At 34.7% G+C, this 21,526-nt stretch overlaps 1 protein-coding gene across 2 annotated transcripts in view; it reads left to right on the top strand.

Moving 5' to 3' along the window:
• The window catches only part of UBR5 (ubiquitin protein ligase E3 component n-recognin 5), a gene marked incomplete at its 5' end in the record, with an annotated part of 139,291 nt that extends 120,161 nt beyond the window's left edge, over positions 1-19,130 (top strand). For both annotated transcript variants that reach the window (XM_079722198.1, XM_079722197.1), the window contains 13 exons: positions 98-196; positions 2,434-2,677; positions 4,087-4,198; positions 4,690-4,834; positions 5,853-5,983; positions 7,387-7,447; positions 9,509-9,684; positions 9,877-9,961; positions 11,339-11,494; positions 11,884-11,997; positions 13,395-13,539; positions 14,918-15,003; positions 18,050-19,130. In XM_079722198.1, coding sequence (XP_079578324.1) covers positions 98-196; positions 2,434-2,677; positions 4,087-4,198; positions 4,690-4,834; positions 5,853-5,983; positions 7,387-7,447; positions 9,509-9,684; positions 9,877-9,961; positions 11,339-11,494; positions 11,884-11,997; positions 13,395-13,539; positions 14,918-15,003; positions 18,050-18,262 — 1,767 coding nt within the window. In that variant the 3' untranslated portion in view covers positions 18,263-19,130. The remainder of the gene's footprint in view (positions 1-97; positions 197-2,433; positions 2,678-4,086; positions 4,199-4,689; positions 4,835-5,852; positions 5,984-7,386; positions 7,448-9,508; positions 9,685-9,876; positions 9,962-11,338; positions 11,495-11,883; positions 11,998-13,394; positions 13,540-14,917; positions 15,004-18,049) is intronic.
• Positions 19,131-21,526: the final 2,396 nt, after the last annotated feature.

The raw sequence follows: 21,526 nt of genomic DNA, 5'->3' as shown, positions 1-21,526 counted from the left end.
GTATTTTGAGCACTTTACATTCTATTCTGCCTGATACGAACATATTTCAGAGGATAATTCTGTCATGCATTTGTTTTGTTGTTGTTTTTTTTTTAAGATCCTAACTGAATTGGGTGGTTTCGAGGTAAAGGAATCAAAATTCCGTAGAGAAATGGAAAAACTGAGAAATCAGCAGTCAAGAGATTTATCACTAGAGGTAAAGGTATTTAGATTTTCTTATCCTATACATATGGTATGCTATTTATATAAAATTTAAAAACAAATAACAATTTTGTTTAGGGGATATATACTATGTAATTAAAAATTTAAAGAAAATAAATGGTAATCATCAAATTTAGAGTAATGGTTATCTCTGGCAGTTGGTTTCCTAACATCCTGTAATGATGAGCAATGGGTTTGTTCGTTTAAGCATCATTATGAACACATGGATTAAAACTGTTTGGATGTGCTTCATTTCATTGATGCTCAAATTATCTTTTCTGTGGCTAGTGAGAGTCCAATCTGTGACAACTTCCTTACGTTTTGATATGTCTCATTTTCTGTTATTTTCTGTCACAGACCTTAAATCAGCCATTTCTTCAAGAAGCCCTGCTTCCTTTTAGCAGGAAATTGTATTTTGAGATTATAATCTGGGTTCTAGGTTGCTCACTGCCTGTTGGGTTTGTCATTGTTTCTAGGCCTTTTAGTAGGAAATACTCCTTTAAAAAAGGAAGAAGAAAATTATCTCATGAGTTCATACTGATATTCCTAATTCAAATTCAAGATTTAGGACCACAAGTTTGTTTTATTTTCACCTTTTAGTCTTTACTTCCTTTCTTCTGAACTGAATAATATCCAGCTTCCCAGCAACACTGATAGAGTTACTCATTTGCTTTTATCCCACAGCATGTATACAATAGTCTTAGAATCATAACATCAACACCACTACCAACAAAATGATTATTGAAAATAGCTTAAGATTTATTTGCAGTTTTTGTTCTTAGAGCATATCCAATTGGAGATGTACAGTCAAACTACATTGTTTAAAGTCACTTGAAATAATTCCTTTTGTGTGGTTTTGCTACCTACCATCTCATCTCCACACAATTAGGGCCTTTCAGTTCATTTTGCTTTCACTTTTTAGGGATTGCTCTCTCCTTTTTTTGACTTTGTTATGTTTCATAATTAATGTAAAATATCTACAGTTGCAAGGTCAACTCTATAGAAGAAGGTTGTATTCAGAGAAATCTAATTTCCATTCCTGTCTCTTTTACTTTGTATTCCCCCTGCCCCCTTTCGGGTTTTTGTTTGTTTTTGTTTTTATTTAATTTCCCTCCCACTTTTCAAAAAATATATAATCCTGTGTGTGTGTATTCATTATGCATCTCTCTCCCCCACTCCCACCCTGAGCATGCTATTATACATTTTACTCCATCTTGCTTTTCCAAGTTAACAGTATATCCTAGAGAGAAAGCCATGGCTATATATAGAGAGAGATGTTCTGCCTTCCTTTTTTCCAGCTACCTAGTGTTAGCACCACATTTTATGGCTGTATCAATTTTTTTCCACCGGTTTCCTATTGATAGACATTTGGGTTTGTTTCCAGTCTTTTGCTGTTACAAATAGAGATGTGATGAATAGCCTTATGTGTGTTTCTGTATTTGGCTAGCATGTCTTTGAGATAGATAGATAGACATGGGTCAAAGGGCATGTGTATATGTAATTTCGTCAAATACTGGCAGATACCTCTACATAACGTCTGTATATTTTTGCACTTTGAACATCAACACAAGAAGGCCTGATTTTCCAAAGTCTTGCCAGCAGTTGTCAAATTTTTAGGTTTTTGCCAATCTGATAGGCAGTATAATTTAAATTTGTATTTCCTCTTATTATGAGCAAAGTTAAACTTTGTTTCATATATTTCATATATTATGGCTGCTTCTTTTTCTGGGAACTGTTTGTTGATATTTCTTGCCCATTTTTCCTATTAAAGTGTTTTTTCCTCAATTTTTTTTAGAAACGCTAGGTGTATATATACACTGTGCATGAATCTTTGTCAGTAATAGAAGGTGCAAATGTTTTTCCGTTTGTCATTTTTCTTTTACTTTGCTGTGGTATTCTGTCACCAAAGGAATATCCTATGATTTTTTTTCTAGGATTCACTATTAAAAAAAAAAATTTACACTTTGATCAACTTGCAATTTATCCTGCTATATTACCAAATTGGTAGACCTTTTAAGAAAATGTTGTAATTGAGTTAAATTCCATTATCCTGATTTAATGTAAGATATTCTTGTATGATTTATTTGGAATATAAGCTTTTGAGAACCCAAATACTTCGTAGCTATTTCAGCTGTCAAGGAAAAGCTAAAATTAGATTTTCAGATTTTACATAGAAAAATTTCAAGGTGGTTTCCAACACTGAATTTACTAATTTTTGTTGTGTTTTAATAGGTTGATCGTGATCGAGATCTTCTTATTCAGCAGACAATGAGGCAACTTAACAATCACTTTGGTCGACGATGTGCTACTACACCTATGGCTGTACATAGGGTGAAAGTTACATTTAAGGATGAACCAGGAGAGGGCAGTGGTGTAGCACGAAGTTTTTATACAGCCATTGCACAAGCTTTTTTGTCCAATGAAAAACTGCCAAATCTAGATTGTATCCAAAATGCCAACAAAGGCACTCATACAAGTAAGTACTCTACAGGTAACAAGCACATACAAATTCTTTCCTTGTTTAATGGAAACAATGATAATCACGGTTAATGTATATTTACACTTTTATACCATTTTATTCTAGATTAATGATTTAATCTTGTATAAACTACTATAATTGACAATTTACCAGTTTGCTCTTTTACTGCCACACTTATTTCCATAAATGGTTGTGATTGTACTATTTTTTTCATCTCAAATTATAACGCCTGGGGAGTGGGAGGTTTAAGATCTATGGTAATATAAAAATTCAAAGAGCAAACTGCAGGATTTCCCCAATCCCCGTATTTAATAAGTAGAGATACTTAGAAGAAAATGCTATTGTCTAGAACAGTGCTTTTCAAAGTATAATTTGCAGAGTCGCTCCAGTCTCCCATGAGATGGAGCTTGCAACCAAATGTAAGTTGGCTGTGTCACCAACTTCACTGTTCAATTTAGCAAGACTTTGTTTTTTGGTAATAAGGTTTTCTGTATTAACATCCCGGTGTAAGCTCTGCCTCCTTGAGGATCAGCACTTTGGAGTTAGGATTCTTACCTAATTTTCAGGATTACAATTAGCATATTAAAAAATGTGTGAAAACTATAAAAGGTTGAAACTGGGGGTTCATGTAAGGTAGGGGCAGAAGATCGTCAGTCTTGTAGGTGGATGGATATAGTAACTGAGGGAGAAGGAGTTACCAACAAAATGCTGTGTTTTACCTAGGCTGTAGCTGTACCTTACTGGGGTTCTGTAAACTGCCACCATAAAAGCTGACTGAGGTCTGGAAAAAAGCTGAATGAGCTCTGGAAAGAATTGAGGATGAAAAGATGGGGAGAGTACCTCAGCCTTTCATCATTAGTTTCACCATTTGACTTTCTGTAGTTCTATAATAAAAAGAAATTGTCAAGTGTGAATGAGGAAACCTGGGAAGTCATGATGTTTCAGAAATAACTTTTCTGCTTACTCTTTAGGAAACCATACCCTGGTTTATGCTTAAGGTTTTAAGCATAATAATAGCTGGGTGGCTATAATGCCTTTAATGCCAGAAACTAAGAATAGAGAAGATATTCAAATATGTAAGAAATCTCAGCATTATTTATGGTGGAACTAACATAGCCCCAGTTGCTATGTATTATTTCACAGCTTTGACATGACAGGGGGATAAATTCATTAAACAAATACTGAGTGAACATTTATTACCTACCAGGTTCATTCTACAGAATCACCCCCAACCCTCAAAACCATACGGAGAGTGACAGAAAGGCACTTACACAGATGATAAGGAAGATGATCTACGGTTGTCATATTCTTACTATGTTTGTCTCATGTCCTCACATTGACTTTAACATTTAAAGTAGCTGCATTTACATTCATCTAAACAAAGTGTATTTCATATTTTTTTCCAGGTTTAATGCAGAGATTAAGGAACAGAGGAGAGAGGGATCGGGAAAGAGAGAGAGAAAGGGAGATGAGGAGGAGTAGTGGCTTGCGAGCAGGTTCTCGGAGAGATCGGGATAGGTGAGATAATTTTGTGTCTTTTATTGAGTACCATCTTTTTGGATGAATTGGAGGTAGGCCTGTAAGTAAGAGTCTCAATTATGGACTTTTAGAAAATGAAAGTTCTAATAATTGGATATATGTATTGTAACTAAAAAAGTCTAACCAACTGTTTTTAAACCTCTAATTTTTCATGTGTTAGGATGGGGTAGCATTTTACTTTTGACTAAAATTTCCAGTAAATATGGGTAGGCTCTTGATTTCTGGTATTTTAAGGTCCTATTCCCTTAGAATCAAATTAACCTATGCATTGCAGATTTATAGATTTTCAAGTGACAAAATCTAGATAATCTTTATTTCCCCACCATCATTCTTTAGGCATTCTTCCACCCTAGTACCATAACTGGAGCTAACTGTATGCTCTGGTTTTCCAACTTTGTTACTAGTTGCACTGATATTTTCATTTTGCAGACAAGGGAAATGAAGTCATAATAGCTTTGTTCATCTTTCAGGGATTTTAGAAGACAGCTTTCCATCGACACTAGGCCCTTCAGACCAGCCTCTGAAGGAAATCCTAGTGATGATCCTGATCCTCTGCCAGCACATCGTCAGGCGCTCGGAGAGAGACTTTATCCCCGTGTACAAGCAATGCAACCAGTATGTATGGTGTACTTAGCTACCTCTTAACTGGCTGTGCCATTTTTGGTTTTCAGTTAAGGCTGGTATTTTAAAAAGGTGCCAGCTACTGGAAAGCCATGTGGTTGAGGACTGCAATAAAAAGGAAGCCTAGGGAGGGAAAGAAGCAGGACTTACTGGAGAGTAATTGTATATAGCTTGATGTTGTTTTTATTACCTATGCCAGGTTGGCATTCTACCGAGTAATTTCCTTGTGTGCTAAGGAATTATCTGTTCATTGTATTTATTTGTACCCTTATTTGTACAAATTATTGTTACTTTGCAGGTAGAACACATTGCAAATAGTGTACTTTACTCTTTTTTGGGGGGGGAGTAAAATTGCTTTACGGTGTTGTGTTAGTTTCTGCTGTACAATGAAGTGAATCAGCTATATGTACTTTACTCTGATACGTATGACAGGAAGATTTTATTTTGAATGTTCTGTCAGAGGTTTCTTTCATGGAATAAGAAACATAACCTAGTTGTGTTTTTTTGTCTTTATACATAACTATATGTACATGTTACAGCAAAAGAATAGTAAAACAGAGTCATCCAATTATATTTCAATGAATCCTTAGCATTAAATATAGGCATCTTTTTCTTTCTCCTTCTCCCTCCTTCACTTCTTACCTCCCTCTTTTTTGCTACACTAAATGAAAAAAATGTTTCCAGGTCTCTGATGAGGAAGGGAAAAAAATGAAAATTGAGTATTTTTATGTTTACTCATGGGTATCAAAAACCTTTAAAAAAGGCTTGTCAACCAATATTAAACTAGCTTTAATAAGACTGCTAGTGCACAGACTATTTAATTCCCTACCAAAAAGTTTTCTATAATTAAGCTTCCAATTTAATAAAATCCATTACTGGTTCAGAATTTTTTTTTTCTATTTGTTATCCAAGTTTCTTACATTTTCTTTTTTTTTTTTCTGATAAAAGATTGCTGATTTAGACAAGAGGTTTCAGAGAGTAGAGGCAAGTAACATTTGTTTGTCATTTACAGGCATTTGCAAGTAAAATCACTGGCATGCTGTTGGAATTATCCCCAGCTCAGCTTCTTCTTCTTCTAGCAAGTGAAGATTCTCTGAGAGCAAGAGTGGATGAAGCCATGGAACTCATTATTGCACATGGACGGTAATGTATACAATTGGGAAGACATTTTAGTTTAAACATCAGCTACTTTATTTTTAGGATGTGGCTGTCACCATATCTTAAAATTTATACTAAATAGTACAAGACTTTAAATGGCTTTTTAAGAGATGGCTTAAAATCCATGAGTGAGACAGCTGACTTTCACATGTATTAGAAGGGCAGAATTTTAGCAGTCACTTTAGGTTCTGAAGATTTTTTACGAACCTTATTTAGAAACTAACTTATAAAGAAGTACATCTCATTCTCCACGTGAATACCCCTAATGGCAGAGGCCAAATACCTCAAGGAATTGGGTGTAATCCCTGAGTCCTTGCAATAAACATGAAATTTCTTTTAGACCTCCTGATTTATCTTAAAAATCATGCAAGTTTTTGTTTTCTATTGTGTAGTATATTTAATATAAAACTTAAAAATATCTATCAGTTAAATTACTTACCCTTCCTTTCCCCAGGTGACAGGTAAAAGTGACAGGAAGATATGCCATACTTAATCTGTGCCCTACTGGGGCTACTCTAATATCCAGTTTAAGGCTTTGAAGTGTTATTTTAGATGAAAATGTCTGTTTATTTTTCTCCTAGTCATGATATTGAATGAGGAACTTAGATTAGATATAGTCCTAGAGATGGATAAGTGGGTAGGCTAAGCCCTGAAACTAAATAGCCACTTACCAATTCCAGCTATTTACCTGTCTCAGAGCCTTTGAATGGTCCAAGCCAAAGACTATTGCTAGAAGTTTATTTTCTTTGCTGTTACTACTATTTTTCTTCTCTTGACTTTCATGCACTATGTCTTTATTCCTCTTCCCTGTTTCTGGAAGTATCAACACACTGATACAGCTTAGCCCATTATAGAAAAAGTTGCAAATAATGTGTGTTTTTGATAAAAAAGATATTTGTAAATATATGTAAGGGTTGCTGCTTTAGAAGTGTTTTCTGTTGAATGCAAGAATATAATATTGACTGCTTTCACCTGGCTTTATGGATTTAACAGTGGATTTATTAGTATTCTAGAATAATTAAATACCGTAGAGCATTTGATTCCTATTGTGATTGCTTTCTGAACATTTTTCTGTTCTTTTACAATGCTTCCCCTGAGCTCAAGTTTTAGTACCCCTATGAAGACTGCATTTATTTTGTCTTAATTCAGGTAGCCTTTAGTTCATTGTCTTGGATCATACATGTAGCATCCTGTGTTTTTGTGTATGTTATTGACATTTTTGTTCCTAGAACTGCATTAAGACTAGTAAGTGTCCTAGGTATTTATTTACTTCAAAACTTAAATGTATTTATATATTCTTATAAATTTAAATGCATATGATTTTCTCTACACTAAATTCTAGAATTTCAGTTAATCTGAAATGTGAAAGGTTGTTTGTTTGTTTTTAGGGAAAATGGAGCGGATAGTATCCTGGATCTTGGGTTATTAGACTCCTCAGAAAAGGTACAGGTAAGGGACATTTTGTACATATGCTAATAATAAGCACTTGGAATTTAAATTACAGAAGGGAGAGGAAAGCATATTTACAAAGAAACTATGTCTTTGTAAGTAAAATGCTTGATTACAGTAGAGGAAAAAGCAAAGATTAGTATAAAGGTGTCATATACAGAATCAAGTAATAAGACTGGTTGAGTTAGGGTTCAGTGTAACCCCACTCACTGGCTGCCTCCACTTGAGCACAGACTGAATTAAGCTTAAATTAGAGATGTCGTTAATTAATATCAGAGAAGGAGAGCAGTCCTATGGATTCCTAGGTCTCCTTCCTCAAGTAAGCAGCAGAGATCCAGAGAAAATGTGACATATGGTATAGCAGTAAGAAGGCTTTTTAAAGTGCATGATGTATTTCAATTTGTAAGCTACCTGAGAATTTCAGTGCCAGCCAAGATATAATCTTATCTCTTTCACTGACTACAACTAAAGACTCTGGACAAAATACAAAAAGGAACTGCTTGAGGATTCTGAAAAGTAAACAACAGCATACCGATTGGAGGGAAGTCAAAATTTGAAAAACTTATTTTGAAGCGTTGTTTCAGGCAGGAGAGTAAAACTGGTCCCCATTACTCCGTCTTAACTGGAAGGTAGTACATGCTTTAAGAAATAAACTATAGTATAAACCACTGTCCAAGTCCCAGACTATCCCATATGGTGCATATGCGGGGCAGACCCAATAGTATAATTAAAAGGCTTTGAAAACTTAATTGGTAATGGAACCACTGCACACAGAAGATGACACTTCCAAGCTGAACGTAACCAGGTTATTGCCTACCAAAGCCAAAAAAACAACATTCTCCATACCATTTTAACAAGACCCAGAGTTTTACAACTTAGTATTCAAAATGTCCAGGATACACTCCAGGATTATTCAACATACAAAGAACCAACAGAGATTCACTAATTCTCCTGGGAAAAGAACCAATAGCTGCTAGCCTTGAGATGACCCACTTGTTGGAATTATCAAAGACATTATCTCATGTTCTGTGAGATAAAGGTAAATAAACAAAAATGAATGGAAAGGTAGAGGTTCACAACAGAGAAATAGAAACTAGAGAACCAAGGGAACATTTTAGAAAGTACAATGTATGAAAGAAAAAATTCACTGAATAGGTCAATAGCAGAACAAAGATGACAGAGGAAAATTCATCAGTCAGTTTGAAGATAGATAGAAATTATCCCTTCTGAAGAATAGAAGGAGAAAAGATGTCAAACAAACAACAGTTTTCAGAGACCTGTTGGACCATATCAAACATGCATGTCATTGGAGTACCCAGAAGAGGAGAACGAGATTGTTACAGGAAAATATTTGAAGAAATAATAGCTGAAAACTTCCCAAATTTGATGCAAGACATAGATTTATAGATTCAAGGAGGTCAGTGAAACCTAGAAAGGATAAACTGAAAGAAAACTGTGTCTAGATACATAATCAAGCTGCTGTAAAACTAATAAGGAAGCAAAGAATAGTGCCTTACATATAGATAAACAGTGATTTGAAAGGCAGTGGATTTCTTATCAGAAACTGTGAAGGCGAGAAGACAACAGAGAGCATCATCCTTAAAGTGCTTTTAGAATTGTCAATCCAGAATTCTGTATCCAAGGAAAATATATTTAAGGAATCAAGGTGAAAGGAGCTACCAGAGTTTCATTAAATAGTTTTACTTAAATGGATAGAGAAGTTAACGGGCACAAGCTTTGTATATCACAATTCTGAAAGAATGAATTAAAGCTTATTTACATTTAAATATGAATGTGGCTTCACCTATCGAACTTTAAGTGATTTAGAGAACCAGTTCATATGTTTTGCTGTTAAAAATCAATCTTGGGTAATGTCAAAAATATTACTGTTAGTTTTTTTGGAGGGGGTATCTGGATTATTATTATTGTTAATTTTAAAGAGTTATAATGGCATTTTTTAATAAAAAATAATCCTTTTCTTGTAGACACATATACTAAAATATAAACAAACAAACAAATAAAATCAATCTTGGGGCTTAATCTCTGATACTCTATTATTAGGAAAACCGAAAGCGTCATGGTTCTAGTCGAAGTGTAGTAGATATGGATTTAGATGACACAGATGATGGTGATGACAATGCCCCTTTGTTTTACCAACCTGGAAAAAGAGGATTTTACACTCCAAGGCCTGGCAAAAACACAGAAGCAAGGTTGAATTGTTTCAGAAACATTGGCAGGTAAAATAATCTTGTATTTGAATTTTTTTAATATTTCAGTTTATGAGACTTTCTAGAATATATTAGTTTGTAAAATGTGTATATGCTCTACTATAAAAATTTCTCAACATATTTTATGTATATTACGTATGTGTGGGGCATTATGTGTTCTAGAGTTATTTTAAATACTATTTGCCTGTTTTTTATTTTTAGGATTCTTGGACTGTGTCTATTACAGAATGAACTATGTCCTATCACATTGAATAGACATGTGATTAAAGTGTTGCTTGGTAGGAAAGTAAGTGATTTTAATGAACCTAACTGCTTTTACATTGCAAAAAATTTGTTTCATAAAATAATTATATATATAGCATTAAATTAGTATTAAATTTTAAAGCATTAGAGCCATTATAAATCATTTTCAAACATTTAATGACATGGGGAAAATCTGAATACATGGAGGAGAGAGCATAGAAGAATGAGTGACACACAGGTGGGTTTGGAGGGTTTGACAGACCTGGATCCTATTGCAGACAAATCCCTTGACATTTATGGCATACTTCCCCATTTATAAAATGGTAAAGAAAACAGTATAGTGCCTGGCACATAGTAAGTGCTCAGTAAGTTCTAGCAAGTAGTAGCAATAGAAGTAGTACTGTATTGAAAAGAGCATTCCCAGTTTCAAAAATATACATAAGATGTAGGTGGGTAGAGGGGACAAAAGGATGTAAGAAAATATAGCATAGTATGCTTGATAACTATCTCTGAGTGACAGAATTAGCTTATTTTCTTTATGTGTTTTGATAGTTTGACAGCTGGTACATTCCTTTACGACAGGGTTGGGGGAGAGAAACGACATCCTTTTAAATTAATGCATAATACTAATTATAATCACAAAACAACAAAATATTTTAGTCTTTTCTAGTGATGCACAACACACATCTGATATGATTAGCATTGTTAAAGCTGTGGTCTGTTAATAACTTTCTTTACTCAAACCCATTGGTGAATATTATTTTCTATTACAGCATATCATACTATGATACATATTTTTTCCTCTTCTTTTTTTTTTTTTTAAACTCTGACTCTATTGACTTCTTAAAGTGTTCCAGCTAAAATGTTCTTGTGCAGAGAAAGAAGAACTGGACTTAAAAGCTCAGCAACATAGAAATGTTGAGCCTTTAACAAGGTTTATGGAAAAGATTATGGAATCAAATAGACTCAAGTTTAACCCAATGATGTGACCTTCTGCAAGTTACTGGATTCCTCTTAGCATCAGATTTATCATCTGGAATTAATAATCTGTATTTTATGATTATTGTCAAGGCTAAACAGGATGTGTATTGAGCTTAGGACCAGTTGCTCGGCATAATCATTTTGCAATAATTAGTGCTGGTTTCTACAAATAAATTACTTTACAACTTAAAAAAAAAACTAGTATACTCCTGGTTTTAAATTTTTTAAAAATGCATATTTTTCATGCTTTGAAAATTAAATGTATTTATCAGAGCCAAAGACTTATTAAAATTTTACCTCTTTAGATCAGTTATATTTAGTGGAAGATAAAGAATAATCTTCAAATTAGATAAAATTCTTTATCATAGATTTCAACTTACTAATGAATTCAGTTAAGATCTTTCTTTCATAATTGATTTTCATATGATTACTTTCTTAGGTCAATTGGCATGATTTTGCTTTTTTTGACCCTGTGATGTATGAGAGTTTGCGGCAACTAATACTTGCTTCTCAGAGTTCAGATGCTGATGCTGTTTTCTCAGCGATGGATTTGGCATTTGCAATTGACCTGTGTAAAGAAGAGGGTGGAGGACAGGTAAAGCAAATGTGTGATTTTCTGATTCTGGCAGGAGAATTTGGTTAGTCTGTTGTGCTTGACATACAGAAAAACAATTTAGATAAATAGGGACCAAGACAGACAGACAGACACACACACACACAGAGAGAGAGAGAGAGAGAGAGAGAGAGAAAAGACACAGTAGGAGATGGAGCGAAAGAGATGAATGTATGGAGAGTTAGTGAGACAGACTGAGAGGTCGAAGAGTTTATAGTTACTTAGGCCTAGAATGTTTGCATCCCTTAGATACTTGTCAGATACAGAATTGTCTTTAGATTTAAAATTTTTAGGAAATTGTTTTATGAACTGTTAACTTACTACTGCTTTGGCAAAATTGCTTTTAAATGGCACTGCTAAATTTTTCACAGGTGGAACTTATTCCTAATGGTGTAAATATACCGGTCACTCCTCAGAATGTGTATGAGTATGTACGGAAGTATGCTGAACACAGAATGTTGGTAGTTGCAGAACAACCATTACATGTAAGTGTTTTCTGGAAAATGTTACTTGATCTGATGAGGCTATTTGTGTCTTCTGTGTTTTAAACTAGCTCACAGTGTATTCAGCTTGCTTATAAAAGGTCAAAAATTTTAAACCAAAATGAATTTACATACAATGTAAATTACACATGAATCCAGACCTTTCTTTTGGGTAAAACTACTTGGAAAAACCATGTAATCATCAGAAAGTAGATTTGGTAAGGATGCTTTGTGGGACTGAAATGACTACTGTTTGGGGGGTCCTGCAACCACCCATACCTCTAGTGACTCACTAGAAGGACTCCTAGGACTTGGAGGCAGTTGTACTCATTGGTATGGTTTATTATAGCAAAAGGACTCTCACAAGGGGAAAAAAGTACATCAGACAGAGTCTGGAGGAATCCAGATACAGGCTCCAAAGTTCTCTCTCTGGGGGCATGAGTTGTTACAAAGAACATACGTCTTCCTCCAGCAGTGAATTACAGCAATGCATGTGCAGTGTTTGTGTTTAGGGAAGCCTGCTTAAGAGTCACAGTGCCCAGGGTTTTTATTGGAGGCCAGTCCTGTAAGCAGTTCAGACCCCCAGAGGAAAAACATGTGTTCATCATAAATCACCTTCTTTGCACAAATAATCTAGGCAAGCTGGTACAGCAGGGTTTATTGTCCCAGGCATTCAAAATAGCCATATCAGTTAGTAATGTAAGGAAAATTCTAAAAACCAAGGACCATTCCTCCAATCAGGCTCTTCTAAAGAGCAACATCAGGCCCGCTCTTTCTCCTATTGAAGAATCTTTATGAAATGTTTCTGATCCCTATGCTGGGAATAATTGTGTGGGCTCTGGAATCATACTGTCAGGGTTCAAATCATGGCTGCAGCCTCCTCTAGCTGTATGACATTAGCAAACTACTTAAGTATTTTGTGCCTTGGTTCCCTCCTCTGCAAAATGAGGATAGGATTAAATGAACTAACATATGTAAGTTGCTTAGAACAGTTCTTGGCACATGGTAATTTCTCAGTAAGCTTCTAGATTTTGGGTTTGTGTCAGGGATGTTTGTTTTTTTCATTATCATACTCTTCCTAGGATGTTGACAGGATGGCACGTTTGACAGATTGAAGCTATTCTTAATGACTTTTGTTATTAACATAATTTAAAAAATTATTTTTGTTAACTCCTGATATGTAACAGTACTCCTTCACTTTTGAACCTGTAGCCCGTTTTTCCCTCTGCCACTCTTTTGAATCTGTTAATAAGAAACTCAAAATATAGAACTTAATTTTTTAGTATTATTTAGTATTCTTAGGCTGCTAAAATTAGATATTGGACTTTAACAGTAAATGCTATGTAGAAAATAAAGTACTGATTGATAGTAATAAACAGGTTATTTTTGAAATCCTCTAGGCAATGAGGAAAGGTTTACTGGATGTGCTTCCAAAAAATTCATTAGAAGACTTAACAGCAGAAGATTTTAGGCTTTTGGTAAATGGCTGTGGTGAAGTTAATGTGCAAATGCTGATCAGTTTCACCTCTTTCAATGATGAATCAGGTATGAAATTTTTTTAATGTTTATTTAAGGAATAAACTACATAGATAATTTAGTCAGTCAGTTTTCTGAGTTTCTGGTTCTTACATATTTACAGGGGCTTAGGAAATGCTGTATTACTCAGGTGTTTTTATATATTTTAAGATATGTTTGAACTATGATAGCTTAGCATTAGGTCATTCTTAATTCTTTTATTGTTTAATTTTTCTCTGTTTTAACAAATGCATGGTTTAGTATGATACAAGTAAAAATTCCTTGTGAGCAACTGTGTGAAAAGGACTTTTATATACTATTAATAATTAAGAAAAAATAATCCATGTGACAGTTCTATTGGCCTTCCCCTATTCATGTTCCTTGAACTCTAAAGAATTTGACTACATGATGTTTGCTTTGTAGAACCGGATCCAAAGCACACTTAGAAAGACATAAGAGCACACAAACACATGGAGAATCTAGAAAGAATAACAAGAGGTAGTGATAATCCTAGAGTAACATTCATCTTTAGTGCTTGATTTGTTGCAACTCTTCCTTTTCAAGTCCCATATTCTAGGAATAGACTTTTTAGCTGTGACTACACAATAAAACACTGGAAGCTCCAAGAAATTCCTGAGAGGACTATAACTCTAGTCCAAGATTATTGCATACATGAAGATACCAGTTTTTTCCCCTTTATTTTTCATATTTTGCAAACAGCTTCAGCCAAATTATAGTAAGTTAAATTTGGATAAGTTTTCTTGTTTTTCCTTCATGCTTGGCAATGTATAGATCATTGCATAGTAGTTTTTGTGCCACTTATTAATATAATTTTCAATACTTGTGAGATAAGAGCTTGGCTTATTTACAAACCAGAAACCTAGAAGCGGGAAAAAAATACCTAAAGACACTCCAAGTATGATCCTCAGATCAGCAGCATCAGCATCATCTGGAAGCTTTTTAGAAATGCAGAATCTCTGGTTCCTTTCCCCTTTCTTCGCCCATGCCTAGTGAATGAGAATCTGCATTTTAAAAAGATCTCGATCCAAGTGATTTGTGAACTCATTAAACTTTGAGAAGCACTGGTTTAAGATCATGAGAAAACTCATGACTTACAGATGGGATTAAAGTCATGTGATTTTTGAGGCTGGTGGTTCATTTTTCTTGTCTTGGTCATCTTGGTCATTAGGACTGATTAATGAACTCTAGAGGTTTCACATTATGCAAGTGGTCCTAACTTCCTCTGTTAGGGTTAGCGCCCCCCCATTTTATACCTACTTTTATAAGAAGTAATATTCTAAAAATATAACTGATATAGTATATATATATGTATTTTTAACATCTTTATTGGAGTATAATTGCTTTACAACTGATATAGTATGTTTATTGAATTTATATTCATTTGTAGGAGAAAATGCTGAGAAGCTCTTGCAGTTCAAGCGTTGGTTCTGGTCAATTGTAGAGAAGATGAGCATGACAGAACGACAAGATCTTGTAAGTTAAGTTTCACAAGATTTGTAGAAGAAAACGTAAAAACCTTAAATACTATGTATGACAGCATTTTGTTTTCAATTTGTAATGGTTGGTCATTTTAATTTTGGCTAAGAAAATTATTGAAGGTCAGAAATAAAAGGCAGTTTTGTTTCTCTACTCTAGAACAGAAGTATGAGTAAAACTGTAAGCAAAGTGAAATACATCTTAGCTATTAAAATGCCATCCTTAGTCCCAGAAGATAATACCAGCTTATTGTTGAGACATGTTTTTCCCCCTATAGTGCTTATATATGCTAGCAGCCTCTTTTGTACATCCTTAATCTTTTTGCCTAGCAGCAAACCTTTGCAAAATTTTTGAATAGTATCTTAATTGCTCTGTATACTATGAATAGAGTAGCTTAATTATGAGTACTACATCTCTGATTTTAATATTATTACTTATTATTAACATAGAAGCATAAATTAGATGATATAAACTTTGATTATATTGAAAAGTCTGTCGAGTCTGTGGAACCTATGTCCAACCTTGAGTATATATCCAAGTCAACCTGTCCATTAACCCTGAAAGGCAGTCTAGACTTTCCTGTAGAAATTGAGGGACATTCTTTACCCAGAAAAATCTCAGAGATCCTTTCTATTCATATTCCTCATAGTTCCCTGTGACATTTCCCCTGTTGATGCAGCCTTAGTTCTCAGTACTCTAAACCAGACCTCTTACAGAATGTATAAATGATCCAATTTCTAGATATATACCCCAGTTTCATTTGAGAGGGAGAAATAAGTTACTTGTGCATGAAAGCACAAAACTTGCAGTTTCCAATTTACCTGTAATTCAGGCAGTAACTTATTGATATTTTTTTGTGGGGAAGGGGTCGTGCATTTAGCATTCCTTCATCTTTACGTGGCTCCAAGAGCCTTCCAGTATTTCTCCACTACAGCAAGACAGGTTGTCCAGCAGTCCTAGCTGTCAGCTGGGTTTTGTTCTTGGCTTAGCCATATGGTAGTTTCCTAGGTTGCTCTCTAGGTTGATTCCATATAATTCCATGTACTTTGACTTTCCCAATCTTGTGGACCAACCCCAAAGTCCCTACTAATGCTAATACCATATCTGTCCCTGTTGGCTTTAGGAGTACCTGATAGCGTATTAGGGTTCTTGAGTCAATCTTTGGATTCAGAGCAAAACCTCAGTGCAGTCGGTCAAGTTAAGTCTCACTGCATTTCTGCCTTCTACTGGAAGAGAAAGCTGTTAACTATTCAGTCTTTTATGAGAGAGAATCTCCCTCTGTAGGGGCCTCCAAATGTCTTAGCAGCAGCTTTAATTTGTGAGCTTTACTCTTTAAACTCCTGTTATACCAAGGTGTCTTTTACCTCCTCCTCTTCCCCTTCCCCTTTTGGGAGGTTATCCTTCACATATTGTTGGGTTTTTCCTTATGTGTCTCAAGGACAGAATATATAACAGCGTTTCCTAAACTGTTTTCTCTTGAATTATTAGTCCCAGGATGGTGGGGTAAGACTACATAGTTTATTTCCCTCTTGGAGAGTCACAGGTCACTAGTAAAAGTTCTGAGAAGTCCTCTGGTATTTATTTCTCTTCCTCTAACTTCTTGGAGGTCCAGCGATGTAGTCATCTGTCTGGTTAATCACATATCCTTGGAGAAACACTTTTTACATTAAGTTTGTTTTTTACCTGTAAAATGAGTAGATTGGGCCAGCTTTACCTCTACAGTACCTTCCAGCTCTTTTATAGTTCTTTGAAGATTTTGGAGACCCTGACACAGAGTTTTTTTTTTTTCCCTGCCTCCTTCTACAGAATTCTAGATGAGATTCCTCACAAAACTATGCTTCAGGAAATAGTTTAGGTTTCCTAGTCATTCTGGGATAATGAATATATTTTGTCTGTTTAGTTGTACACTATAAATGCAAGATTTTAAAAGCTTTACCTTAAGAGATAGGCACTGTCTTACTGTCAGTGAGAAATGGTATGTATTAATGAAAATATTTCAGGAAAGTATATCTTTGGTTATCAAATTTAAAGAAAAAGTAATTTATGCTGTATTGCACAAATTAGATGCATTTTAAAACTCAATGTTGGGACTTCCCTGGTGGTCCAGTGGTTAAGATTTTGCCTTCCAGTGTGTGGGGTGCGGATTCGATCCCTGGTCGGGGAGCTAAGATCCCACATGCCTCGGGGCCAAAAAACCAAAACATAAAGCAGAAGCAATATTGTAACAAATTCAATAAAGACTTTAAAAATGGTCCACATCTCCCCCCCCACCAAAAAAAAATCTAAAAAAAACCCAAATATGCTAACCTGGCTTATTGCATGGATTTTGATGTACAGTAGATGCTGTCGAACACTTAATTACTACTATAAAATTATTATGTATCACAATGGACCACTGAAAATACTGGGGTTTTTTTTGTTTTGTCTTGTTTGTGTTTTTTTTTTTGCGGTACGCGGGCCTCTTACTGCTGTGGCCTCTCGCATTGCGAAGCACAGGCTCCGGACGCACAGGCTCAGCGGCCATGGCTCACAGGCCCAGCTGCTGTGCGGCACGTGGGATCCTCCCGGACCAGGGCACGAACCCATGTCCCCTGCATCGGCAGGCAGACTCTCAACCACTGTGCCACCAGGGAAGCCCCTGAGTTGTTTTGCTAGTAGATAAAATGCAAAATAACTTTGATAACCTCTGTGAATTTTGAACCTTTTTTGGAGACCTTGTACCTTATTCCCACTAAGAGATACTCTGTAGAATTTAGAAACTGGAAAGGCCCTTAGAGAGCATTTGGTCCAATAGCCTCATGTTACAGATGAGAAACTGAGGCATTGAAACATAGTCACTTTTCCACATACCTGACATTTTTTTCTCTTCTGACCCTGAACCTTTCCTTTTTAATACAAGAAATAAATTAAAAACCCAGTTCAAAATAATACCCCTTTGTAGGTTTTAACACAAGAATTGGGCTCTATGTATATATTGCCAGAGTTAAGGGTTGAATGTTAATCTTTTAAAAGCCAAACTTGTAATTATTATACTCCTGTTTAGGTTTACTTTTGGACATCAAGTCCATCATTACCAGCCAGTGAAGAAGGATTTCAGCCTATGCCCTCCATCACAATAAGACCACCAGATGACCAACATCTTCCTACTGCAAATACTTGCATTTCTCGACTTTACGTCCCACTCTATTCTTCTAAACAGATTCTCAAACAGAAATTGCTACTCGCCATTAAGACCAAGAATTTTGGTTTTGTGTAGAGTATAAAAAGTGTGTACTGCTGTGTAATATTACTAGCTTATTTTGTAGATTTTTTTCCATTTGTCTATAAAAGTTTATGAAAGTTAATGCTGTCACACCCTGTGGTGGTACCTTAAAGAGATTAAATGTAAACATTCCTTGCTGAGTTTGTAGCTTAAAGGCCTGAGGAGCACTAGCAACATTTCACTGTAATGGTTTGCTAGTCAACAACTTCTGGGTCTAACCCCAGCCAAAGATGACAGCAGAACAACATAATTTACACTGTGATTTATCTTTTTGCTGAGGGGAAAAAATGTAAAATGTTCTGAAAATTCACTGCTGCCTTTGTGGAAAGTGTTTCAGCAAAGGTTCTTGTATAGAGGGAATAGGGAATTTAAAAATAAAAAATTAAGTATGTTCTGTGTTTTAACTTTTTTTATGGTGTTTAATTTGTGGTTGGCTGCAATTGTGTATCATGTATATGGAACTTGTAAAAAAAAAAGTTCTGAACATTCAGATCTTAGAGATGAAATCACTTTTACCTATAAAAACCACTTTTATTGAGGTTTGACTGCATTGAGCTCTAGGATATTAAATGATATCACTAATATTTTGCATGTAATTTGTTCATTTGAGTGAGGGCACTTTTTTGTACATACGATGGGGGCCAATGCACAATACTTTATCACAGTCAACTTTTTTCCTTTGTATCCCTATTTCAATGAGCAGTCAGTCAGGTGTACTGCATTTCAGTTCTAACTAGACATTTGTACTAAGGCATTTCAGTTATGTAAACTCAGCCTGGGCACTTTCTGATAACTGTAAAATGTTTTATAAGATCATGATTATTGAAGATAAATTTTGGAAAATTTTAAATGTTCGTGAGCAGCTTAACTACTTTTGTATCTAGCCTTTTTTAAGTATCTTGTTACATTTACTTTTTTAAATAAAGAAATTACAGAAGAAATGTCAAGTAATACTGAAGAAACAGTTATTTATGTAGTTGTACATTTTTAAACTAAGGGCAATATACCAACACGGTTATGTGCATAAAAATTTTGATTTAAAGAACTGAATGTACACATGGACTATAAGAAACAGAAGAAAATCAGTCCACATTTTACAGTTAGCAGAGAATCCTGAATGGCACTGGCCAGGCCACTTTTTCTTTTTACAAATGGGGGAAGTAAAGTGAGCCTTACTTGGCATAGGAAGTTACTTCACTTATATTTGATAACTAAGTGAGAGGTTCTTTTTGATGACCTATTAATTGTGTAGCTTAGGACCATTATCTCTGAATTCTTGTGGTTTTAGTAGCTTTATTCAATGGCATAATAAGGAACACTGTTTTCTTCACCATGTCTTCAGTAAAGTGACTTAAACCAGTCACTTTACTTATTGAAAATGAGAGAAATTCTCTGGAGTCTTTCCTACCTTTCAGTTCCTTTATAGGACTCCTGGCCTTTGGGATGTTTTTCACGTTCAAAGGCACTATGCTTTATTATATATATATATATATATATATATATATATATATATAACATATATATATATGTTATATATATATATGTTATATATATATAACTTCCTTCAGAAGACTGAACCATGTGATATTTTCAGCCCTGCTGACACAATAAATATTAAAAACTAAAGTGACAGTAGTGAAATTCATTGTATTACTTAAAACATACACAACATAAGATGTATGAGATGTGTAAATTAACCAAAGGTTACCTTACAAAATGAGACATTGGTTTTTATGTCTTATTGCTATTTCTGAATAAATGAAATAGTAATTAGAGTAAGAGCTGATTTTCATCGATGTGTCTGAAAGAGATAAAAACTCCTGATGCACATGATGGAACTGATAAAATATTAAATGAAAACAAACTAGATATGATTAGGACATTTGAAACCCTAAGTATGAACTTATTTTTAATAGTTATTGAAAGAATGAAAGTATTTAAAATAATGCACAATGTCTTAAAGTCTTCCTAAATCAAAATTTTGGTTAAAATGCTTTTAGAAATATTAAAAGCAGAGGGTTTTGTTTTTGTCTTTTTTTTTAAGTAAAGCATAAAATGGTTCTAAATGTAAAATAAAGTCATGTAAAATAAAGTTCTCTTTTGGTCTTGTTTAGTGATTAAATCTAATGGACTTGAAAACAAATTTAGGAATAGAAGACCAAGAATGAACTTTACTGAAGGTTTTCAAAGTTTTGCTACTTTTCTTTCTTTCCCCTGAATTATCTGAATATCAAGACAACCCAGCATAAATGGCTTCCTGGGGCATACTTGAGAGGATTTTTAAATAGCATAATTTCACTATTTAATACTTGCCCCTGAAGATACGATTTCTCTCCTAAAGATATTATTTTTGTGTGTTTAGAGGTAGTCAGCAATATCTAGGTCTAAACTCAAGCTGAGATCTTCCCTTGAGGCAGTAGTTCTTATGCTTCTGAATGTGTGATTCTCTTGTGCTTGTTAATAGAGATTCCTAAGCTTTGCTCATCCTCTCAATCACATTCTGATTCAGTAGCTCATAAGTAGAGAACAGAAATCTTTATTCTTAACAGCATCCCAGGTGATTCTGAAACACTGCCCAAAGAGCATTCCTTTTTTTCATGAATATAAAGCCCCCTGTTGGTGAACGCCCCAGAGCCAAACCTTTCCTTCTTAAAACCTATGGAAAGGTAATTCTGTTAATCATCTCCTCCTGGATTAGGTTCTTCCTCCTGTGCCTGGGTAGTGATTGAAAATACTTTCAGTGCTTACATTAACCTAAGTAGGTAGGTATGAACATAGAGATTAATTCTTCTCTAAACATCATTTGATTAATGTAGAAATGTATTTTAAATGTGACGTGTTTACTCATTTCAAAATACTTTGGATTAAATATAAGCAAAGAATCTTATGTTACCTCATGAGATTCAAAAAAAATTACTGGATTGTTATCACTGCAAACATGAAGTTTCTCTTAATTTTATTGAGTATTTACTATGTGCTAGGCAGTTTGTCAAGTGCTTTACTGTATTTCATTTTATTCTATGAGATAGGCACTATTACCATCCTCACAGATAGGTAACTCGACACAGATTAAAAATTTTGCTCAAGGTTACACAGCTGGTAAGTGCTGAAGTGAGATGTCTCCAGGCATTCTGGAGCTTGCATTCCTGAACATTGGGCTACACTCTTCTGTGGAAGATACGATTATAATTGAGTTGGTCATTAAAGGTCCTGAGCACCCAATTCCAGTATGTAGGTGTGTGTGTATGGAGGGAGGTT

This window comes from Hyperoodon ampullatus (assembly GCF_949752795.1).
Source record: "Hyperoodon ampullatus genome assembly, chromosome: 17".
Classification (NCBI taxonomy): Eukaryota; Metazoa; Chordata; class Mammalia; order Artiodactyla; family Ziphiidae; genus Hyperoodon; species Hyperoodon ampullatus.
The sequence above is the reverse complement of the archived record's forward strand: the minus strand, read 5'-3'. Positions and strand labels throughout refer to the sequence as shown.